The sequence below is a fragment of the Oncorhynchus keta genome, chromosome 1 (genome assembly GCF_023373465.1).
Source record: "Oncorhynchus keta strain PuntledgeMale-10-30-2019 chromosome 1, Oket_V2, whole genome shotgun sequence".
NCBI lineage: Eukaryota > Metazoa > Chordata > Actinopteri > Salmoniformes > Salmonidae > Oncorhynchus > Oncorhynchus keta.
The window spans coordinates 12,228,104-12,246,365 of NC_068421.1; the positions used below are offsets into that span (position 1 = coordinate 12,228,104).

Consider the following 18,262-nt stretch of genomic DNA (forward strand, 5'->3'; position numbering starts at 1 on the left):
CAATAGGCCATAATTGATTTTGGCCTAATTGGCCTGGCATATTCCCGCGTCGAATGAACTTTCCATTTTGATAGGGTTATTTTGCCTAAAAACCTTTAGGCCTACCTATAGGAAAATTTAAAAAACAACTCTGCATCTCTGCCCAGCCTGGTAAGAGGGGTCAAAAGGTTGTTCAGCATCCCCAGTAGCTCTGTAAGAGGGGTCAAAAGGTTGTTCAGCATCCCCAGTAGCTCTGTAAGAGGGGTCACAAGGTTGTTCAGCATCCCCAGTAGCTCTGTAAGAGGGGTCAAAAGGTTGTTCAGCATCCCCAGTAGCTCTGTAAGAGGGGTCAAAAGGTTGTTCAGCATCCCCAGTAGCTCTGTAAGAGGGGTCAAAAGGTTGTTTCCCATCCCCAGTAGCTCTGTAAGAGGGGTCAAAAGGTTGTTCAGCATCCCCAGTAGCTCTGTAAGAGGGGTCAAAAGGTTGTTCAGCATCCCCAGTAGGTCTGTAAGAGGGGTCAAAAGGTTGTTTAGCATCCCCAGTAGCTCTGTAAGAGGGGTCAAAAGGTTGTTCAGCATCCCCAGTAGGTCTGTAAGAGGGGTCAAAAGGTTGTTTCGCATCCCCAGTAGCTCTGTAAGAGGGGTCAAAAGGTTGTTCAGCATCCCCAGTAGCTCTGTAAGAGGGGTCAAAAGGTTGTTTCGCATCCCCAGTAGCTCTGTAAGAGGGGTCAAAAGGTTGTTCAGCATCCCCAGTAGCTCTGTAAGAGGGGTCAAAAGGTTGTTCAGCATCCCCAGTAGCTCTGTAAGAGGGGTCAAAAGGTTGTTCAGCATCCCCAGTAGCTCTGTAAGAGGGGTCAAAAGGTTGTTCAGCATCCCCAGTAGCTCTGTAAGAGGGGTCAAAAGGTTGTTTCGCATCCCCAGTAGCTCTGTAAGAGGGGTCAAAAGGTTGTTCAGCATCCCCAGTAGCTCTGTAAGAGGGGTCAAAAGGTTGTTCAGCATCCCCAGTAGCTCTAAGTGTGGAGAGGGTCTTATCCGCTACTGGCCGGCTCTCCAGGCACCGTAGACTGGCCTCGTGTTTCTTAGCATTTATTCGAAGGCACTGCATTTATTCGAAGGCACTGTAGACTGAGCCTAATAATTACAGCCTGTATGCAAAATGTATAGACTGTAATGATTTAATACAACAAATGTTGTTTAAATGCTGAGTGTTTAATGTCCCAGACTCCCTACCAGCCTAGTGTGTCACACTCGCTAATGCTTCACAATGTATTTCTCTGTAGGCTCTAGCCTTGAAATAATTGAAATAATATAACCTAAATAATTAATTTATGTTCTTTCTTAGTCTCCCTGTCTGGCTCCTGACCTATTTAGAGAGTTTATATGCTGTTTAATATGACATGTAGCCTATCTGAAATGATGAGCACTACTTACATTCTCTCTTTCATGTTTATATAATACTTTTTATTCAAATCATATGGTTTGATTTTAATACTTCAAAAACAATTGGTAGGTCCAGGCAGTCACAAAAACTATATGGGTGTTGGTTAAATGAATTGAGCGAATTTTGAGCGGCAGCCTCCCCCTGTGAGCGAGGAGCTGCTCAACTCTCCTCACATACTGACACGCACGCACGCACACACACACACACACTGACACTTGCTCTCTTCTCTAGTTATCCAGACAGGGAGCAGCTCCAGACCATCTACTCAGCGTACCTGCAGCCTGTTCTCCAGAGGAGCCTTGGGAGCCAGGCAGCCTGGGCCAGCACTGGGAAAACACACCAGCTAGCAGGGTCTCTGGTACAGGTCTATGAACAGGTGTGTGTGCTGTCTCAGATGAGTTCATGTGTTATCAGAGTAAAGCTTCAGTGTTAAGCTGTTCTAGTCTTTCCAAGCAGCAGCTTTAGATTAGACTGCTGTTATCACAGCACTTACTGCCTCTTATATCTAATCCTCACTCTTAGGAAGGCAAATCTAAACCACACACACACCTGTGTAATAAGTGGCTGTGTGTGTGTGTGTGTGCGTGTGTGTGTGTGTGTGTGTGTGTGTGTGTGTGTGTGTGTGTGTGTGTGTGTGTGTGTGTGTGTGTGTGTGTGTGTGTGTGTGTGTGTGTATTTCTATCTCTCTGCTCTCAGGTGAAGGCGAAGTTCACGGTGGATGACCACAGTCACTACCTGTTCACTCCGTGTGTCCTCACCCAGTGGGTGCTCAGCCTGCTGCGATACGACCTGTCCGCAGGTGAGTCAACCTCAACAGCACGGTCAAACCACGTGGTCAGATAGTCAGAGCACGTTGTTAAATCACACGGTCAGACCACAATCACCACACCACCAGGGTTTCCCCTTGGTTCATTTTGCTTGGTTCATAGAACCGGGGTTATTTCAGTAACCTCCAGTGGCTGCTAGATACGTTGGTAATAAACAGAATGGTTTCTGTTTTCTTCCAACACGTGGCTCTTTTAAAAACACATTTGGACTTCCTGTTTCCCTCTACTATACCCACAAGCCGTCAGAACAGAGTGGACAAGACCAGGAACTAAATCAGACCCGGGGGAAAAATATCATTATCGCTTGATGGTCTTCTGAACTTCCCAATACCTTTCTGATGCATTTCAGTCACGTTAAACCATACTGCATTCAGATTGAATTACTCTACAAAATACTGTCAGACTGATTTGTAATAGACTGTCATAGCCCAAATAAACATTGGCCGTTGATTACGTAACATTGTTTTACAAGGTGGGGTATAAAGATGGGGACGCGGGCCAAACAGTTTGGGAACCCTTGCACTACACACATCTTTTTTTGGGACCCATGTTAAGTTGTCCCCAAAAAGTTTCATTTCTTTCTGCAATACTTCATACTGCTAATTGCGTGGGTTTTCTCTGTTGTTGCTGACTTCTCCTTGAAAACGTCTCATTATTTGGTATCAGTCTTAACTTTATACTGTACTGGCCTTTGATTCTAGTTGCTGTTGGATATTTCAGAATATCTTCTGAAAGTCAGTAGTTCTCTCTCCTGCATTCACCATCTCTTTCTTCCTCTCCCCTGTTCTGCTCCCTCTGTCACACGTCTCTCTCTCTCTCTCATCATTCCGTTCTCTGTCCTCCTTCATCTCTCCCTCTGTCACTCCCTCCCTCCCTCTTGCAATGTGTTCTCCCTGTGATAGGGAGTCCAATCATTAATTTTAATTAAAAGCGTTTGCTGACAAACTTATTTTTTTTCCATGACTCATCGTTTTTTTGCTCTCCTCCTTCCTCTCTCTGGCTGCTTACCTTTTCTACACGGTATGTCACAACGCCCTCTCTCATCACTTCAACTCTCTTCTCTGGTGTGTTACTGTGTGTACACTGAGCTGTCTTGATGCTGTGTGTCTTTTTGTAGTATGGTATAATGTAGTAGTGTCCACCGAGTGGACAAAATATTAAGAACACCAGCTCTTTCCATGACAGACTGACCAGGTGAATCCAGGTGGAGGCTATGATCCCTTATTGATGACACTTGTTAAATCCACTTCAATCAGTGTAAATTAAGGGAAGGAGACAGGTTAAAGAAGGATTGTGTATGTGTGCCATTCAGAGGGTCAATGGGCAAGACAAAAGATGTAAGTGCCTTTGAACAGGGTCTGCTAGTAGGTGCCAGGTGCACCGGTTTGAGTCAAGAACTGCAACGCTGCTGGGTTTTTCACGTTCAACAGTTTCCTGTGTGTAATAAGAATGGTCCACCACCCAAAGGACATCCAGTCAACTTGACACAACTGTGGGAAGCATTGGAGTCAACATGGGTCAGCATCCCTGTGGAACACCTTGTAGAGTCCATGTCCCAACATGTTGAGGCTGTTCTGAGGGAAAGGGGGGGGTACGCGCGCAACACAATATTAGGAAGGTGTTTTTGAATGTTTTTTCCAGTGTGTATTAACCCCTGTCTTTGTCTGTAGGGAACTGTAATATAACAGACTCAGTGTTGGAGGTGGTAGCCTATGAGGCCAAGAGGCTGTTCAGAGACAGACTGGTCTCCTCTAAAGACATCCATTCCTTTGACAACATCCTCTCCTCTGTCATACGAGGTGACTGGGGCTCCGACGCACTCGACAACATGACAGGTAAAACGCGCTCCTCTCCCTCGACAGAGTGGCTCTATATACTGTATGACTGTGGGTTCTCTGTGGTTGGGTTCTCTGGGAAATGGGTTTGTGTGTGTAGTTAGGTGTGTGTGTGTATAGATGTGTGTATTTAACAGTGTGTATAACTGTATTTTCTCCCTGCAGATGGTTTCTATGTGACGTGGGGTGCGTCTGAGGGAGGGGGAGTGATGGCCCCTGGTCAGTCCCTGCCCCCCCACGGTAAATCTCTGGGACGCCTCGACTTTGCCGACCTACGCCAGGTCATACACAAGGTCAGTGTCGGTGTGTGTTTGTATTGTGTAGGACAGGGAGAGAGTGTGTGTACTAATGTACCTCTGCCTTCTGTAGGGAGCGGTCCTGTATGGTCGTGACAACAGGGAGTTGGATCTGCTGTTGTTCTGGGAGGTGTGTCACTTTGTGTCTCGTGTGGACCGCGTCCTGAGTCGACCGGGGGGCTCTCTGCTCCTGGCTGGGCGCAGCGGGGTGGGGCGACGCACCGCCACATGCCTGGTCTCACACATGCATGGATACACACTCTACACACCGAAGATCTCCCGCGGATACTCACTCAAACACTTCAACAATGACCTGAAGAACGTAAGATGTCATACCTCTGTGTCTGTCTGTCTCTGTGACCTAATGTTTTAGTGTGCAGTGTTTCCCCTATATTCGTTGAGCCGAGGTAGACTTACTTTTATTAGATTTCTTTAAACTTTTTTGAAATGGAAAACCTTTTTCAGTGTTAACTTTCACTACTAAAACCACATATAACGTTTGTAGAAAAGATAATGAACCTATTTCTGTTTTTCTAAGATCGTTGAGAACTAACAATCACCAAAATTAGTCAGGGAGAATCAAAAATTCCAAAGATGTCATGGCATGGGGCATTCATTTTGTTATTATGTTTTAGTCACTCCGATAGCATAAGAACATGGCATAAGCCACTGCAAAATATGTAGAATTGTTGGAAATTGGCTTTAAAACAGCACATTCTCTCTCTGCCCCATGCCAAAATATCTAGATTTGTTGAAAATTGGCTTTAAAACAGCACATTCTCTCTCTGCCCCATGCCAAAATATCTAGATTTGTTGGAAATTGGCTTTAAAACAGCACATTCTCTCTCTGCCCCATGCCAAAATATCTAGATTTGTTGGAAATTGGCTTTAAAACAGCACATTCTCTCTCTGCCCCATGCCAAAATATCTAGATTTGTTGGAAATTAGCTTTAAAACGGCACCTTTCCTCTCTGCCCAATGCCAAAATGTGTAGAATTGGAGGAAATGTGCTTTAAAATAGCAAAATGTTGTTTCTGCGGCCAAGAGGAGGGTCGCAAAAATGTTCAGTTGGAGACCTCTCCATTGGCCACGCCCACTGTCACACTCCTACCACGCTCACCCTCTATGCCCCATTTTGATCCAGAAAAAATGACAAGTTACAAGGTATATTTGTAGAATTTGATGCATTCAGTCTTTCTGGGGTTTTTCCATGAGGTAAATGCAGATGGGCAACCTCATGCTTCAGACTATTTATTTAAAGTTGCTTTGTTGCATCAGTTGGGCTACAGGTGATAATACTTTTGAAAAGGGAAAATAATATTTCAGATGGTTTCACGGGGACCCCGGACCCCCCTAACGTTACCACTGCTGCTGAAAGTAAATCATAGGGGAAACACTGGTGTGTGTGTAATGCAAAGCTGGACAAGGCAAAGTGTGCTGCAAATCACACACACCTGACTGTGTGTGTTCTTGTCTGTGTAGGTGATGCAGCTGGCAGGTCTTGAGGGCCAACAGGTGGTGCTGTTGCTGGAGGATTATCAGTTTGTCCACCCAGCCTTCCTGGAGATGGTCAACAGCCTGCTGTCCTCTGGTCAGTCGCATATAAACAACTACACAAATGGAATACACAATGTCTGATGATGAATAAAATCAAATGAAACCATGTGTCATAAATCCCAGGTGAGGTGCTGAGTCTGTACTGTTTCAGTTTAAAGTGATTTGTGTTGTAGTTGAGGTACTGGCCTGGGGCCTGTCCTGTACTGTACTGAGATCAGTGTGTGTTATATGTGTGTTGTAGGTGAGGTTCCAGGCCTGTACTCCCCAGAGGAGCTGGAGCCCCTCCTCTCCTCTCTCAAAGATCCTGCATCGCAGGACGGATTCACCGGACCCCTCTTCAATTACTTTGCCTACCGTGAGAGACTCATCTATCTAGCTACTCATCTACATGACATTACATTGTAGTCATTTAGCAGACGCTCTTATCCAGAGCAATTTATAGGAGCAATTAGGGTTAAGTGTCTTGCTGAAGGTCACATCGGCACATCTCCACATCCTCGGTTCTCTCATCTTCTCTCCCGCTCTCCCGTCCTCTCACTTCATCCCTCTCCTCCCCTGCGTTTATTGTGATCCTGTGTTTGTTCTGTAGACACTGCAGAATCAGATCAATAGATGTCTCTTCTGTCCGAGTTCCTCTGACTAAACTACTGGCATTTCAGCTGGGGGGTAAATGGACAAGGACAGCAGTACACCAACCATTACACACTCTCTTTGTTTCTCTCCCTTCATCTCTATCCCTCTCTCTCTCTCTCTCTCTCTCTCTCTCTCTCTCTGTCTCTCTCTCTATCTCTATCTCTATCTCTATCTCTATCTCTATCTCTCTCTCTCTGTCTCTGTCTCTGTCTCTGTCTCTGTCTCTCTCCCTCTCTTTGTCTCTCTCTCTCTTTGTCTCTCTCTCTCTCTTTGTCTCTCTCTCTCTCTTTGTCTCTCTCTCTCTCTTTGTCTCTCTCTCTCTCTCTCTTTGTCTCTCTCTCTCTCTCTCTTTGTCTCTCTCTCTCTCTCTCTCTTTGTCTCTCTCTTTGTCTCTCTCTCTTTGTCTCTCTCTTTGTCTCTCTCTCTTTGTCTCTCTCTTTGTCTCTCTCTCTTTGTCTCTCTCTCTTTGTCTCTCTCTCTCTCTCTCTCTCTTTGTCTCTCTCTCTCTCTCTCTCTCTCTCTCTTTGTCTCTCTCTCTCTTTGTCTCTCTCTCTCTTTGTCTCTCAGGAATCCAGCAGAACCTACACATAGTGTTGATCATGGACTGCACCAACTCGAACTTCACCATTAGCTGTGAGAGCAACCCGGCTCTCTACCGCAGGTGTTCCGTTCAGTGGATGGACGGATGGTCTGAAAGCAGCATGAAGAAGGTGGGAGGAGAGGATGGAGGGAGGGATGAGAACATGGCATTATACGGGGTTATAATATTGTCATTTGCTCTGTCCTCCTTCATAACCTTCATGTTGATGCTGTCCTGTCAGATCCCTGAGATGCTGCTGGCTAAGGTGGAGGGAGAGGGGGAGAAGAGTGGAGGAGAGAAAGGCCACAAGAGAAAAGGCTCAGGTAGAAGAAAACATCCCTGCCACCAGAGTCCTAGTCAGTCATAGTCAGACTATAGGGAACTAACTGTAAACTAGCTAGTCACTCGTGGATATGTTCTGTCTCGTTTGTCCCTCCCAGCGTCGGGTCAGGGTGATCTGTGTCGCTCCTTCCTGATGATCCATGAGTCTTGTAGAGAATATGGAGCCACACCCAGCCAGTACATGACCTTCCTCCACGTCTACACCTCCATTTACAGCAGCAAACAGAGCCAGCTCACTCTCAGACAGCAACATCTACAGGTAACACACACAACATTACACACAATATACACACACCATATCCACACACACCATATCCACACACACCATATCCACACACAACACATACACACACACAATATACACACACCATATCCACACACACAATATACACACACCATATCCACACACACCATATACACACACACCATATCCACACACACCATATCCACACACACCATATCCACACACAACACATACACACACACAATATACACACACCATATCCACACACACAATATACACACACCATATCCACACACAACATATCCACACACACCATATACACACACACCATATCCACACACACCATATACACACACACCATATCCACACACACCATATACACACACACCATATCCACACACACCATATCCACACACACCATATCCACACACACCACATACACACACACCATATCCACACACACCATATACACACACAACATATCCACACACACCATATACACACACACCATATACACACACCATATACACAATATAATAAAAAAGCTGTTTCTGGCTAAAGAAACCAGACTAACAAGGGAAATCCATGAACTAATAGTACAGGTAGATAGCAATAAAAACGATACTACAGAGATACAATAAGTTAGAGGAACAACAAAAAGAACTGGAGGAACTTATTCAAGAAAGATCTAATGTAATCTATTACAAAAATAAAGCAAACGGGATGGAATATGGAGAAAAAAGTATTTTTTGATATACTCAAAGCTCCATTGTTATATTGTTTTAACTACTCCTTTAGAAATGGTAGTCTGTCAGGTACTCAGCAGGAAGGTCTGATATCTCGATTATTAAAACAAGACCCAGATGGCAAATATAAAGACCCGGTCTATCTAAATTACACTTCAATGTTGTGATGCAAAAATACTTGCAAAATGCATAGCACTCAGAATTATAAGGGTTTTACCAGGTATTGTTCATCCTGATCAGACAGGTTCTTTACATGGACGATACATTGGAGATAATATACGACAACTACTAGAAATAATAGAACCTCACGACACATGTAAGAACCCAGGAATGCCATTTATAGCGGATTTTGAAAAGGAATTTGATAAAGTAAAGATTTTTATTTATAAATGCCTGTTTTTTTTCTTCAATTTCAGTAATTCTCTTATAAAATGGGTAAAAATAATGTATAGCAAACCCAGGTGTAAAATAGTAAATAACGGCTACTTCTCAGAGAGTTTTGAATTGTCAAGAGGAGTTAACTCTTAGGGATCAAATCCTGTTAACGGGGTCGATTTGGCCACATCCGGTGAAATGGCAGAGCGCCAAAGTAAATTATTTTAAATATTTAACTTACATACAATCACAAGTATAATACACCAAATTAAAGCATTACTTCTTGTTAATCCAACCACCGTGTCAGATTTCAAAAAGGCTTTACAGCGAAAGCAAATCATGCTATTATCTGAGGACAGTACCCCATCAAACAAACACAGACAATCATATTTTATCCCGCCAGGCACGACACAAAACTCAGAAATAACGATATAATTCATGCCTTACCTTTGACAAGCTTCTTCTGTTGGCACTCCAATATGTCCCATAAACATCACAAATGGTCCTTTTGCTGAATTAATTCCGTCGTTATATATCCAAAATGTCCATTTATTTGGCGCGTTTGATCCAGAAAAATACCGGTTCCAACTCGCGCAACATGTCTACAAAATATCTAAGTTACCTGTAATCTTTGTCCAAACATTTCAAACAACTTTCCTAAACTACTTTAGGTATTTTTTTACGTAAATAATCGATACAATTTAAGACGGGATAAACTGAGTTCAATAGCGGATAAAAACCAAGTGGAGCGAGCTTTCAGGTTGCACGCCCCTAACAAACAATACACTAGACTCAACCCTCATTCTGAACGGCCCTACTTCTTCATTTCTCAATGGAAAACATCAACCAATATTTAAAAACTGTTGACATCCAGTGGACGCGATAGGAACTGCAAGCAAGTGCCTTAGATCCCTATAGAAATCCCATTGAAAAGAGAGTGATCTCAAAAACAAACAAAAAATCCTGGATGTTTGTCCTTGGGGTTTTGCCTGCCAAATAAGTTCTGTTATACCCAGACATCATTCAAACAGTTTTAGAAACTTGAGTGTTTTCTAACCAAATCCAAATATACTAATACTATGCATATCCAAGCTTCTGAGCCTGAGTAGCAGGCAGTTTACTTTGGACACGCTTTTCATCTGGACGTGAAAATACCACCCCCTAGCCTAGAGAGGTTAAACAAGGGTGTCCGCTGTCACCATATCTATTCATTATGGCCATCGAAATGCTAGCTATTAAAATCAGATCCAATAACAACATTAGAGGATTAGAAATCCAAGGCTTAAAAACAAAGGTGTCCATGTGTGGCGATGACTCAAGTTTTATGTTGAGTCCGCAAGCTAGATCCCTGCAATGTCTCATTAGAGATCTAAGATAACTTTTCTGTACTCTCTGGACTAAAACCTAATTATGATAAGTGTACAATATTACCTATTGAATCCTTAAATACAACTTTTACATTACCCTGCAGTTTACCTATAGAATGGGCTGATGGTGAAGTAGATATACTCTGTATTCATATCACAAAAGATATAAATAAGCTCTCCACAATGAATTTCAATAGAAAACTTGAAAAAATAGACAAGATCCTGCAACCATGGAGAGGTAGATACCTGTCTATTTATGGAAAAATTGCCCTGATTAACTCCTTAATCATATCTCAGTTTACTCACTTACTTATGGCGCTGCCTACTCCTGATGATTTTTTTTTTTTTTTTCAAATCATATGAGCAAATAATATTTTGCTTTATCTGGGACGCTACACCAGGCAAAATAAAATGAGCCTATCTTTATAATGAATATGAATGAATTGGGTGGGTTAAGATGATTAAATATAAAAGCACTAAACCTCTCTCTAAAAGCTTCACTCATTCAAAAGTTTTATTTGAACCCTAAATGGTTCTCAAGTAGATTAATAAGAAAAGCTCGTCCATTATTTAAAAATGGCCTTTTTGCCTTTGTGCAGATTGCCATGTCTCATTTTCGATTAATTGAAAATGATACTTTTTTCAAACAAGCATTGCAGAGCTGGCTACAATTTCAATTTCATCTCCTTGAAAAGATATAACAAATATTACATTAAATATTATGGCTGAACTCAAATGTGCTGGTTGATAAAATACCTGTATTTATGGGAAAGATGTTTGAAAAGGGAATTTTGTTCTTAAATGATATTGTAAATTGTAATGGTAGAGTTTTGTCCTTCATGGACAGAATTGTACGGGAAGGTCGGCTCAATCCAAGAGTACAACCAATTGATTACAGCATTGCCCCAAAAATGGAGGAGGCAGGTGGCAGCTGGGGGAGGTAGGGAACTGGTCTGTCTGCCCAATATAAAGGATCAAAACTGGAGGAGGCAGGGAACTGGTCTGTCTGCCCAATATAAAGGATCAAAACTGGAGGAGGCAGGTGGGGGAGGTTGGGAACTGGTCTGTCTGCCCAATATAAAGGATCAAAACTGGAGGAGGCAGGTGGCAGCTGGGGGAGGTTGGGAACTGGTCTGTCTGCCCAATATAAAGGATCAAAACTGGAGGAGGCAGGGAGCTGGTCTGTCTGCCCAATATAAAGGATCAAAACTGGAGGAGGCAGGTGGGAGGAGGCAGGGAACTGGTCTGTCTGCCCAATATAAAGGATCAACTGGAGGAGGAAGGTGGCAGTGGGAGGAGGCAGGGAACTGGTCTGTCTGCCCAATATAAAGGATCAACTGGAGGAGGCAGGTGGCAGTGGGAGGAGGCAGGGAACTGGTCTGTCTGCCCAATATAAAGGATCAAAACTGGCAGGAATAGAAATAGCATACATTGGAAAGTATACCAGTTTCATTTGAGGACCAGGATGTTGACAACTGGTGCCATACAGATTGCAATATAGTTGGGAAGAGATTTTTGATGTACTGATTCCATGGTACAGGGTGTATGAGTTGATATATAAAACAACACAAGATTCAAGACTTCATGCTTTTCAGCTAAAATTATTATAATTTAATTCTTGCCACCAACAAAACGTTGAATATTTGGGGCATAAAATCATCGAAGCTCTGCAGATTTTTGTTGAGAATACAGAATCAATAGACCATTTGTTTTGGTGTTGTCCTCAGGTAGCCTGGTTCTGGTCTCAGGTTCAGGAATGGCTGAAAATGCATAGTATTGATCTAAAATTGACCCTAGAAATAGTACTGTTAGGAGATCTGGAGAGACCGGGTTAGTCAATTACTAATATACCAATACTCTTAGTAAAAGTATTGATCTTCAACACGCAATCTGTAGATTCTATTCGATTAGATTGAAATTGTACGTTGAACATCACAGCATAGTTGAAAGATATGTGTTGTGTAGAAACACGAAGTGGGTGGCCAGCAGAGATAGATGGTATGGGCTGAAGGAAGCTGAGGGTTGGGATGTGGAATTGGAGACAAGTGTGGTGAGGGGTCTCGAATGGGGAGGGGTCTGTGGGAGGGGTCTTGAATGGTTGAGGGGTCTGTGGGAGGGGTCTTGAATGGTTGAGGGGTCTTGAATGGTTGAGGGGTCTGTGGGAGGGGTCTTGAATGGTTGAGGGGTCTGTGGGAGGGGTCTTGAATGGTTGAGGGGTCTGTGGGAGGGGTCTTGAATGGTTGAGGGGTCTGTGGGAGGGGTCTTGAATGGTTGAGGGGCAGCTATTGGGGAACTTGGAGGGTTTGGGCTTTACAAGATTGTGATCATGAAAAAGGAAACTATGACACGCACCCTCACACATAAGGATGTCTCTGTTGCAGAAAGACTGACACATGTTTGATAGTGTCTTGATGCTGTAGTGTTTGATAGTGCCTTGATGCTGTAGTGTTTGATAGTGTCTTGATGCTGTAGTGTTTGATAGTGTCTTGATGCTGTAGTGTTTGATAGTGTCTTGATGCTGTAGTGTTTGATAGTGTCTTGATGCTGTAGTGTTTGATAGTGTCTTGATGCTGTAGTGTTTGATAGTGTCTTGATGCTGTAGTGTTTGATAGTGTCTTGATGCTGTAGTGTTTGATAGTGTCTTGATGCTGTAGTGTTTGATAGTGCCTTGATGCTGTAGTGTTTGATAGTGCCTTGATGCTGTAGTGTTTGATAGTGTCTTGATGCTGTAGTGTTTGATAGTGTCTTGATGCTGTAGTGTTTGATAGTGTCTTGATGCTGTAGTGTTTGATAGTGCCTTGATGCTGTAGTGTTTGATAGTGTCTTGATGCTGTAGTGTTTGATAGTGTCTTGATGCTGTAGTGTTTGATAGTGTCTTGATGCTGTAGTGTTTGATAGTGTCTTCATGCTGTAGTGTTTGATAGTGTCTTGATGCTGTAGTGTTTGATAGTGTCTTGATGCTGTAGTGTTTGATAGTGTCTTGATGCTGTAGTGTTTGATAGTGTCTTGATGCTGTAGTGTTTGATAGTGTCTTGATGCTGTAGTGTTTGTCCTTCATGTTCTAATCCTTTAATGTCACCCCTTCCTTGTGTTTTATGTAATAAACACTATATACACACACTATATACACACACCATATACACACAACATTTACAAACACGATATACACACACCATATACACACACTATATACACACACAACATTTACAAACAATATATACACACACTATATACACACACTATATACACACACCATATACACACAACATTTACAAACACTATATACACACACACAACATTTACAAACACTATATACACACACTCTATATACATACACCATATACACACACAACATTTACAAACACTATATACACACACTGTAAACAAACACTATATACACACACCATATACACACTCTATATACACACACTATATACACACACCATATACACACACACAACATTTACAAACACTCTATATACACACACCATATACACACACCATATACACACACCATATACACACACCATATACACACACCATATACACACACAACATTTACAAACACCATATACATACACTATATACACACACAACATTTACAAACACTATATACACACACAACATTTACAAACACTATATACACACACTCTATATACACACACCATATACACACACCATATACACACACAACATTTACAAACACCATATACATACACTATATACACACACAACATTTACAAACACTATATACACACACAACATTTACAAACACTATATACACACACTCTATATACACACACCATATACACACACAACATTTACAAACACCATATACACACACACCATTTACAAACACTATATACACACACTCTATATACACACACCATATACACACACAACATTTACAAACACTATATACACTCACTGTAAACAAACACTATATACACACACTATATACTCTATCATTCAACATTTTGGGGTCACTTAGAAATGTCCTTGTTTTTTGAAAGAAAAGCAAACAAATGTGTCCGTTAAAATAACATAACATTGATCAGAAATACAGTGTAGACATTGTTAATGTTGTAAATTACTATTGTAGCTGGAAACGGCAGATTTTTAATGGAATATCTACATGAGTGTACAGAGGCCCATTATCAGCAACCATCATTCCTGTGTGCCAATGGCACATTGTGTTAGCTGATCCAGGTTTATCATTTTAAAAGGCTAATTGATCGTTAGAAAACCCTTTTGCAATTATGTTAGCACAGCAGAAAACTGTTGTCCGGATTAAAGAAGCAATAAAACAGGCCTTCTTTAGGCGAGCTGAGTATCTGGAGCATCAGCATTTGTGGGTTTGATTATAGGCTCAAAATGGCCAGAAACAAAGAACTTTAAAAACATCTAATTATTTCACCTTTATTTAACCAGGTAGGCCAGTTGAGAACAAGTTCTCATTTACAACTGTGACCTGGCCAAGATAAAGCAAAGCAGTGTGACACATACAACAACACAGAGTTACACATGGAGTAAACAACAACACAGAGTTACACATGGAATAAACAACAACACAGAGTTACACATGGAATAAACAACAACACAGAGTTACACATGGAATAAACAACAACACAGAGTTACACATGGAATAAACAAACATACAGTCAATAATACAGTAGAAAAAAGTTTATATACAGTTTCTTCTGAAACTCGTCAGTCTATTCTTGTTCTGAGAAATGAAGGCTATTCCATGTGAGAAATGGCCAAGAAACTGAAGATCAATGCTGTGTACTACTCCTTTCACAGAACAGCACAAACTGGCTCTAACCAGAATGGAAAGAGGAGTGGGAGGCCCCGGGACACAACCGAGCAAGAGGACAAGTACATTAGAGTGTCTAGTTTGAGAAACAGATGCCTCACTAGTCCTCAACTGGCAGCTTCATTAAATTGTACCCGCAAAACACCAGTCTCAACGTCGACAGTGAAGAGGAGACTCCGGGTTTTTGGCCTTCTCGGCAGAGTTGCAAAGAAAAAGCCATATCTCAAGACTGGCCAATAAAAATAAAATATTAAGATGGGCAAAAGAACACAGACACTGGACAGAGGAAGATTGGAAAAAAGTGTTATGGACAGACGAATCTAAGTTTGAGGTGTTCGGTTCACAAAGAAGAACATTTGTGAAATGCAGAAAAAATTAAAAGATGCTGGAGGAGTGCCTGACGCCATCTGTCAAGCATGGTGGAGGCAATGTGATGGTCTGGGGGTGATGGTCTGGGGGTTCTTTGGTGGTGGTAAAGTGGGAGATTTGTTCAGGGTAAAAGGGATCTTGAAAAGGAAGGCTATCACTCCATTTTACAACGCTATGCCATACCCTGTGGACAGTGATTAATTGGAGCCAATTTCCTCCTACAACAGGACAATGACCCAAAGCACAGCTCTAAACTATGCAAGAACTATTTAGGGAAGAAGCAGTCAGCTGGTATTCTGTCTATAATGGAGTGGCCAGCACAGTCACTGGATCTCAACCCTATTGAGCTGTTGTGGGAGCAGCTTGACCGTATGGTACGTAAGAAGTGCCCATCAAGCCAATCCAACTTGTGGGAGGTGCTTCAGGAAGCATGGGGTGAAATCTCTTCAGATTACCTCAACAAATTGACAACTATAACTCCAAAGGTCTGCAAGGCTGTAATTGCTGCAAATGGAGGATTCTTTAACGAAATCAATATAAAATTACTTATTTTTAACTTATTTATAACGTCTTGACTATATTTCCTATTCATTTTACAACTAATTTCATGTATGTTTTCATGGAAAACAAGGACATTTCTAAGTGAACCCAAACTTTTGAATGGTGGTGTACACACACTAAACACACACCATATACACACACTACATACACACCATATACACTTACTTAGCATTCACTAACAGTAATGCTCACACACAAACTCCCTGCAGCAAGCAGTGCATTTGCAGATGTATGTGTTAACTATCTTGTTTAGGATGAAACACTCTGCTGAATGAAAATATAGTCTATCATGAGAACTAATTGTGACATCTGATGTGGTTGGCTTTCCCCCCCAGGCGGGCGTGTCTAAGCTGAACGAAGCGAAGGCATTGGTGGATGAGCTGAAGAGGCGGGCTGCTGAGCAGAGCACTCTGCTGAGGACCAAACAGCAGGAGGCAGACTCAGCCCTGCAGGAGATCACCACCTCTATGCAGGTGTGTGTGTGTGTGTGTGTGTTTGTGCGAGCGAGCGCATTGGAGTGTGCCTGTACATTTGTGTATAGTTGTTTCTCTGAGCATGAGCTGTCTTTGTGTGTAGGTGTGTGTGACAAGTCTCTTTGACAACTCTTTAAGCCTCCGGGGACAGGCCTGGTCTGTACGATTCGCCAAGCCGTTTCCGTGACAACTGCTGAGCAGATTCTAATAACAGCTTCTTTCTCTCTATTTGTGTCTCTCTCTGTCTCACTCTTCTCTGTCTCGGACAGCTATTAATTTTTCCTCCCATAATTCACCCTGATTATTCATAAGCCCACCGTGCATGGCCCGCCAGCCTCAGATCCCAGAGATGTGTGTGTAATGTGTGTGTGTGTGTGTGTAATGTGTGTGTGTGTGTGTAATGTGTGTGTGTGTTTGTAATATGTGTGTGTGTTTGTAATGTGTGTGTGTGTTTGTGTGTTGTCTGGCTTGTGATGTGGCAGTGATATACTGGGACAGGGGTCCCCACAGGGACTTCCATCTCCTTCAGGCTAAGGTTTTGCACCAACTTTTCATCTAAACTTTCTCTGTGTCTTTGCCCTTCTCTCTACCTGCTACGCTCTACCGCATAGCTTGAGTGAGTGTGTCCTCATTCTTCATAGCTAATGTTTTCTGTTTCTTCCACTTTCCTCTTCTCCCTGATGGGTTGATGTATTGGGGAAAGCTCTGTTCATTAGTGAAGATATCTCACCATCTTTCTCTTCAGTCATAGAGATGGAGGGAAAGAGAGAGAGAGGGAGGAGGGCATTCTGTACCAGTCAAAAGTTTGGACATCTACACATTCAAGGGTTTTTCTTTATTTTTACTATTTTCTACATTGTAGAATAATAGTGAAGACATCACATCTATGAAATAACACATATGGAATCATGCTGTAACCAAAAAAGTGTTAAACAAATCAAAATATATTTTATATTTGAGATTCTTCAAAGTAGCCATCAGTGAATGAGGGGTGTGAGTTTGGGGTGTGTAATTTGGAGGCAGATGCGTCCTTGTGGGCAAGTGGAGGGATGGGGGTAAATTAGGAGGTGGAGGGGAGGAGGGATGGGGTAAATTAGGAGGTGGAGGGGAGGAGGGATGGGGTAAATTAGGAGGTGGAGGGGAGGAGGGATGGGGTAAATTAGGAGGTGGAGGGGAGGAGGGATGGGGTAAATTAGGAGGTGGAGGGGAGGAGGGATGGGGTAAATTAGGAGGGATGGGGTAAATTAGGAGATGGAGGGGAGGAGGGATGGGGTAAATTAGGAGGGATGGGGTAAATTAGGAGGGATGGGGTAAATTAGGAGGTGGAGGGGAGGAGGGATGGGGTAAATTAGGAGGTGGAGGGGAGGAGGGATGGGGTAAATTAGGAGGTGGAGGGGAGGAGGGATGGGGTAAATTAGGAGGTGGAGGGGAGGAGGGATGGGGTAAATTAGGAGGTGGAGGGGAGGAGGGATGGGGTAAATTAGGAGGTGGAGGGGAGGAGGGATGGGGTAAATTAGGAGGTGGAGGGGAGGAGGGATGGGGTAAATTAGGAGGTGGAGGGGAGGAGGGATGGGGTAAATTAGGAGGTGGAGGGGAGGAGGGATGGGGTAAATTAGGAGGTGGAGGGGAGGAGGGATGGGGTAAATTAGGAGGTGGAGGGGAGGAGGGATGGGGTAAATTAGGAGGTGGAGGGGAGGAGGGATGGGGTAAATTAGGAGGTGGAGGGGAGGAGGGATGGGGTAAATTAGGAGGTTGAGGGGAGGAGGGATGGGGTAAATTAGGAGGTGGAGGGATGGGAAGAGACAAGGGGGATGAGGGGAGG

General features: G+C 42.9%; 1 protein-coding gene across 5 annotated transcripts in view; it reads left to right on the plus strand.

The window, feature by feature from the left end:
* Positions 1–18,262, plus strand: part of LOC118394486 (cytoplasmic dynein 2 heavy chain 1) — a 399,197-nt gene that overhangs the window by 85,746 nt on the left and 295,189 nt on the right. For 4 of the 5 annotated variants that reach the window (XM_052504034.1, XM_052503998.1, XM_052503950.1 and 1 more), the window contains exons 47-57: positions 1,651–1,795; positions 2,116–2,218; positions 3,917–4,081; positions 4,247–4,374; positions 4,451–4,699; positions 5,860–5,968; positions 6,176–6,289; positions 7,135–7,277; positions 7,389–7,470; positions 7,588–7,748; positions 16,303–16,440. In XM_052504034.1, the coding sequence (XP_052359994.1) occupies positions 1,651–1,795; positions 2,116–2,218; positions 3,917–4,081; positions 4,247–4,374; positions 4,451–4,699; positions 5,860–5,968; positions 6,176–6,289; positions 7,135–7,277; positions 7,389–7,470; positions 7,588–7,748; positions 16,303–16,440 (1,537 nt within the window). The remainder of the gene's footprint in view (positions 1–1,650; positions 1,796–2,115; positions 2,219–3,916; positions 4,082–4,246; positions 4,375–4,450; positions 4,700–5,859; positions 5,969–6,175; positions 6,290–7,134; positions 7,278–7,388; positions 7,471–7,587; positions 7,749–16,302; positions 16,441–18,262) is intronic. The other variant, XM_052504103.1, reaches the window with a different exon arrangement.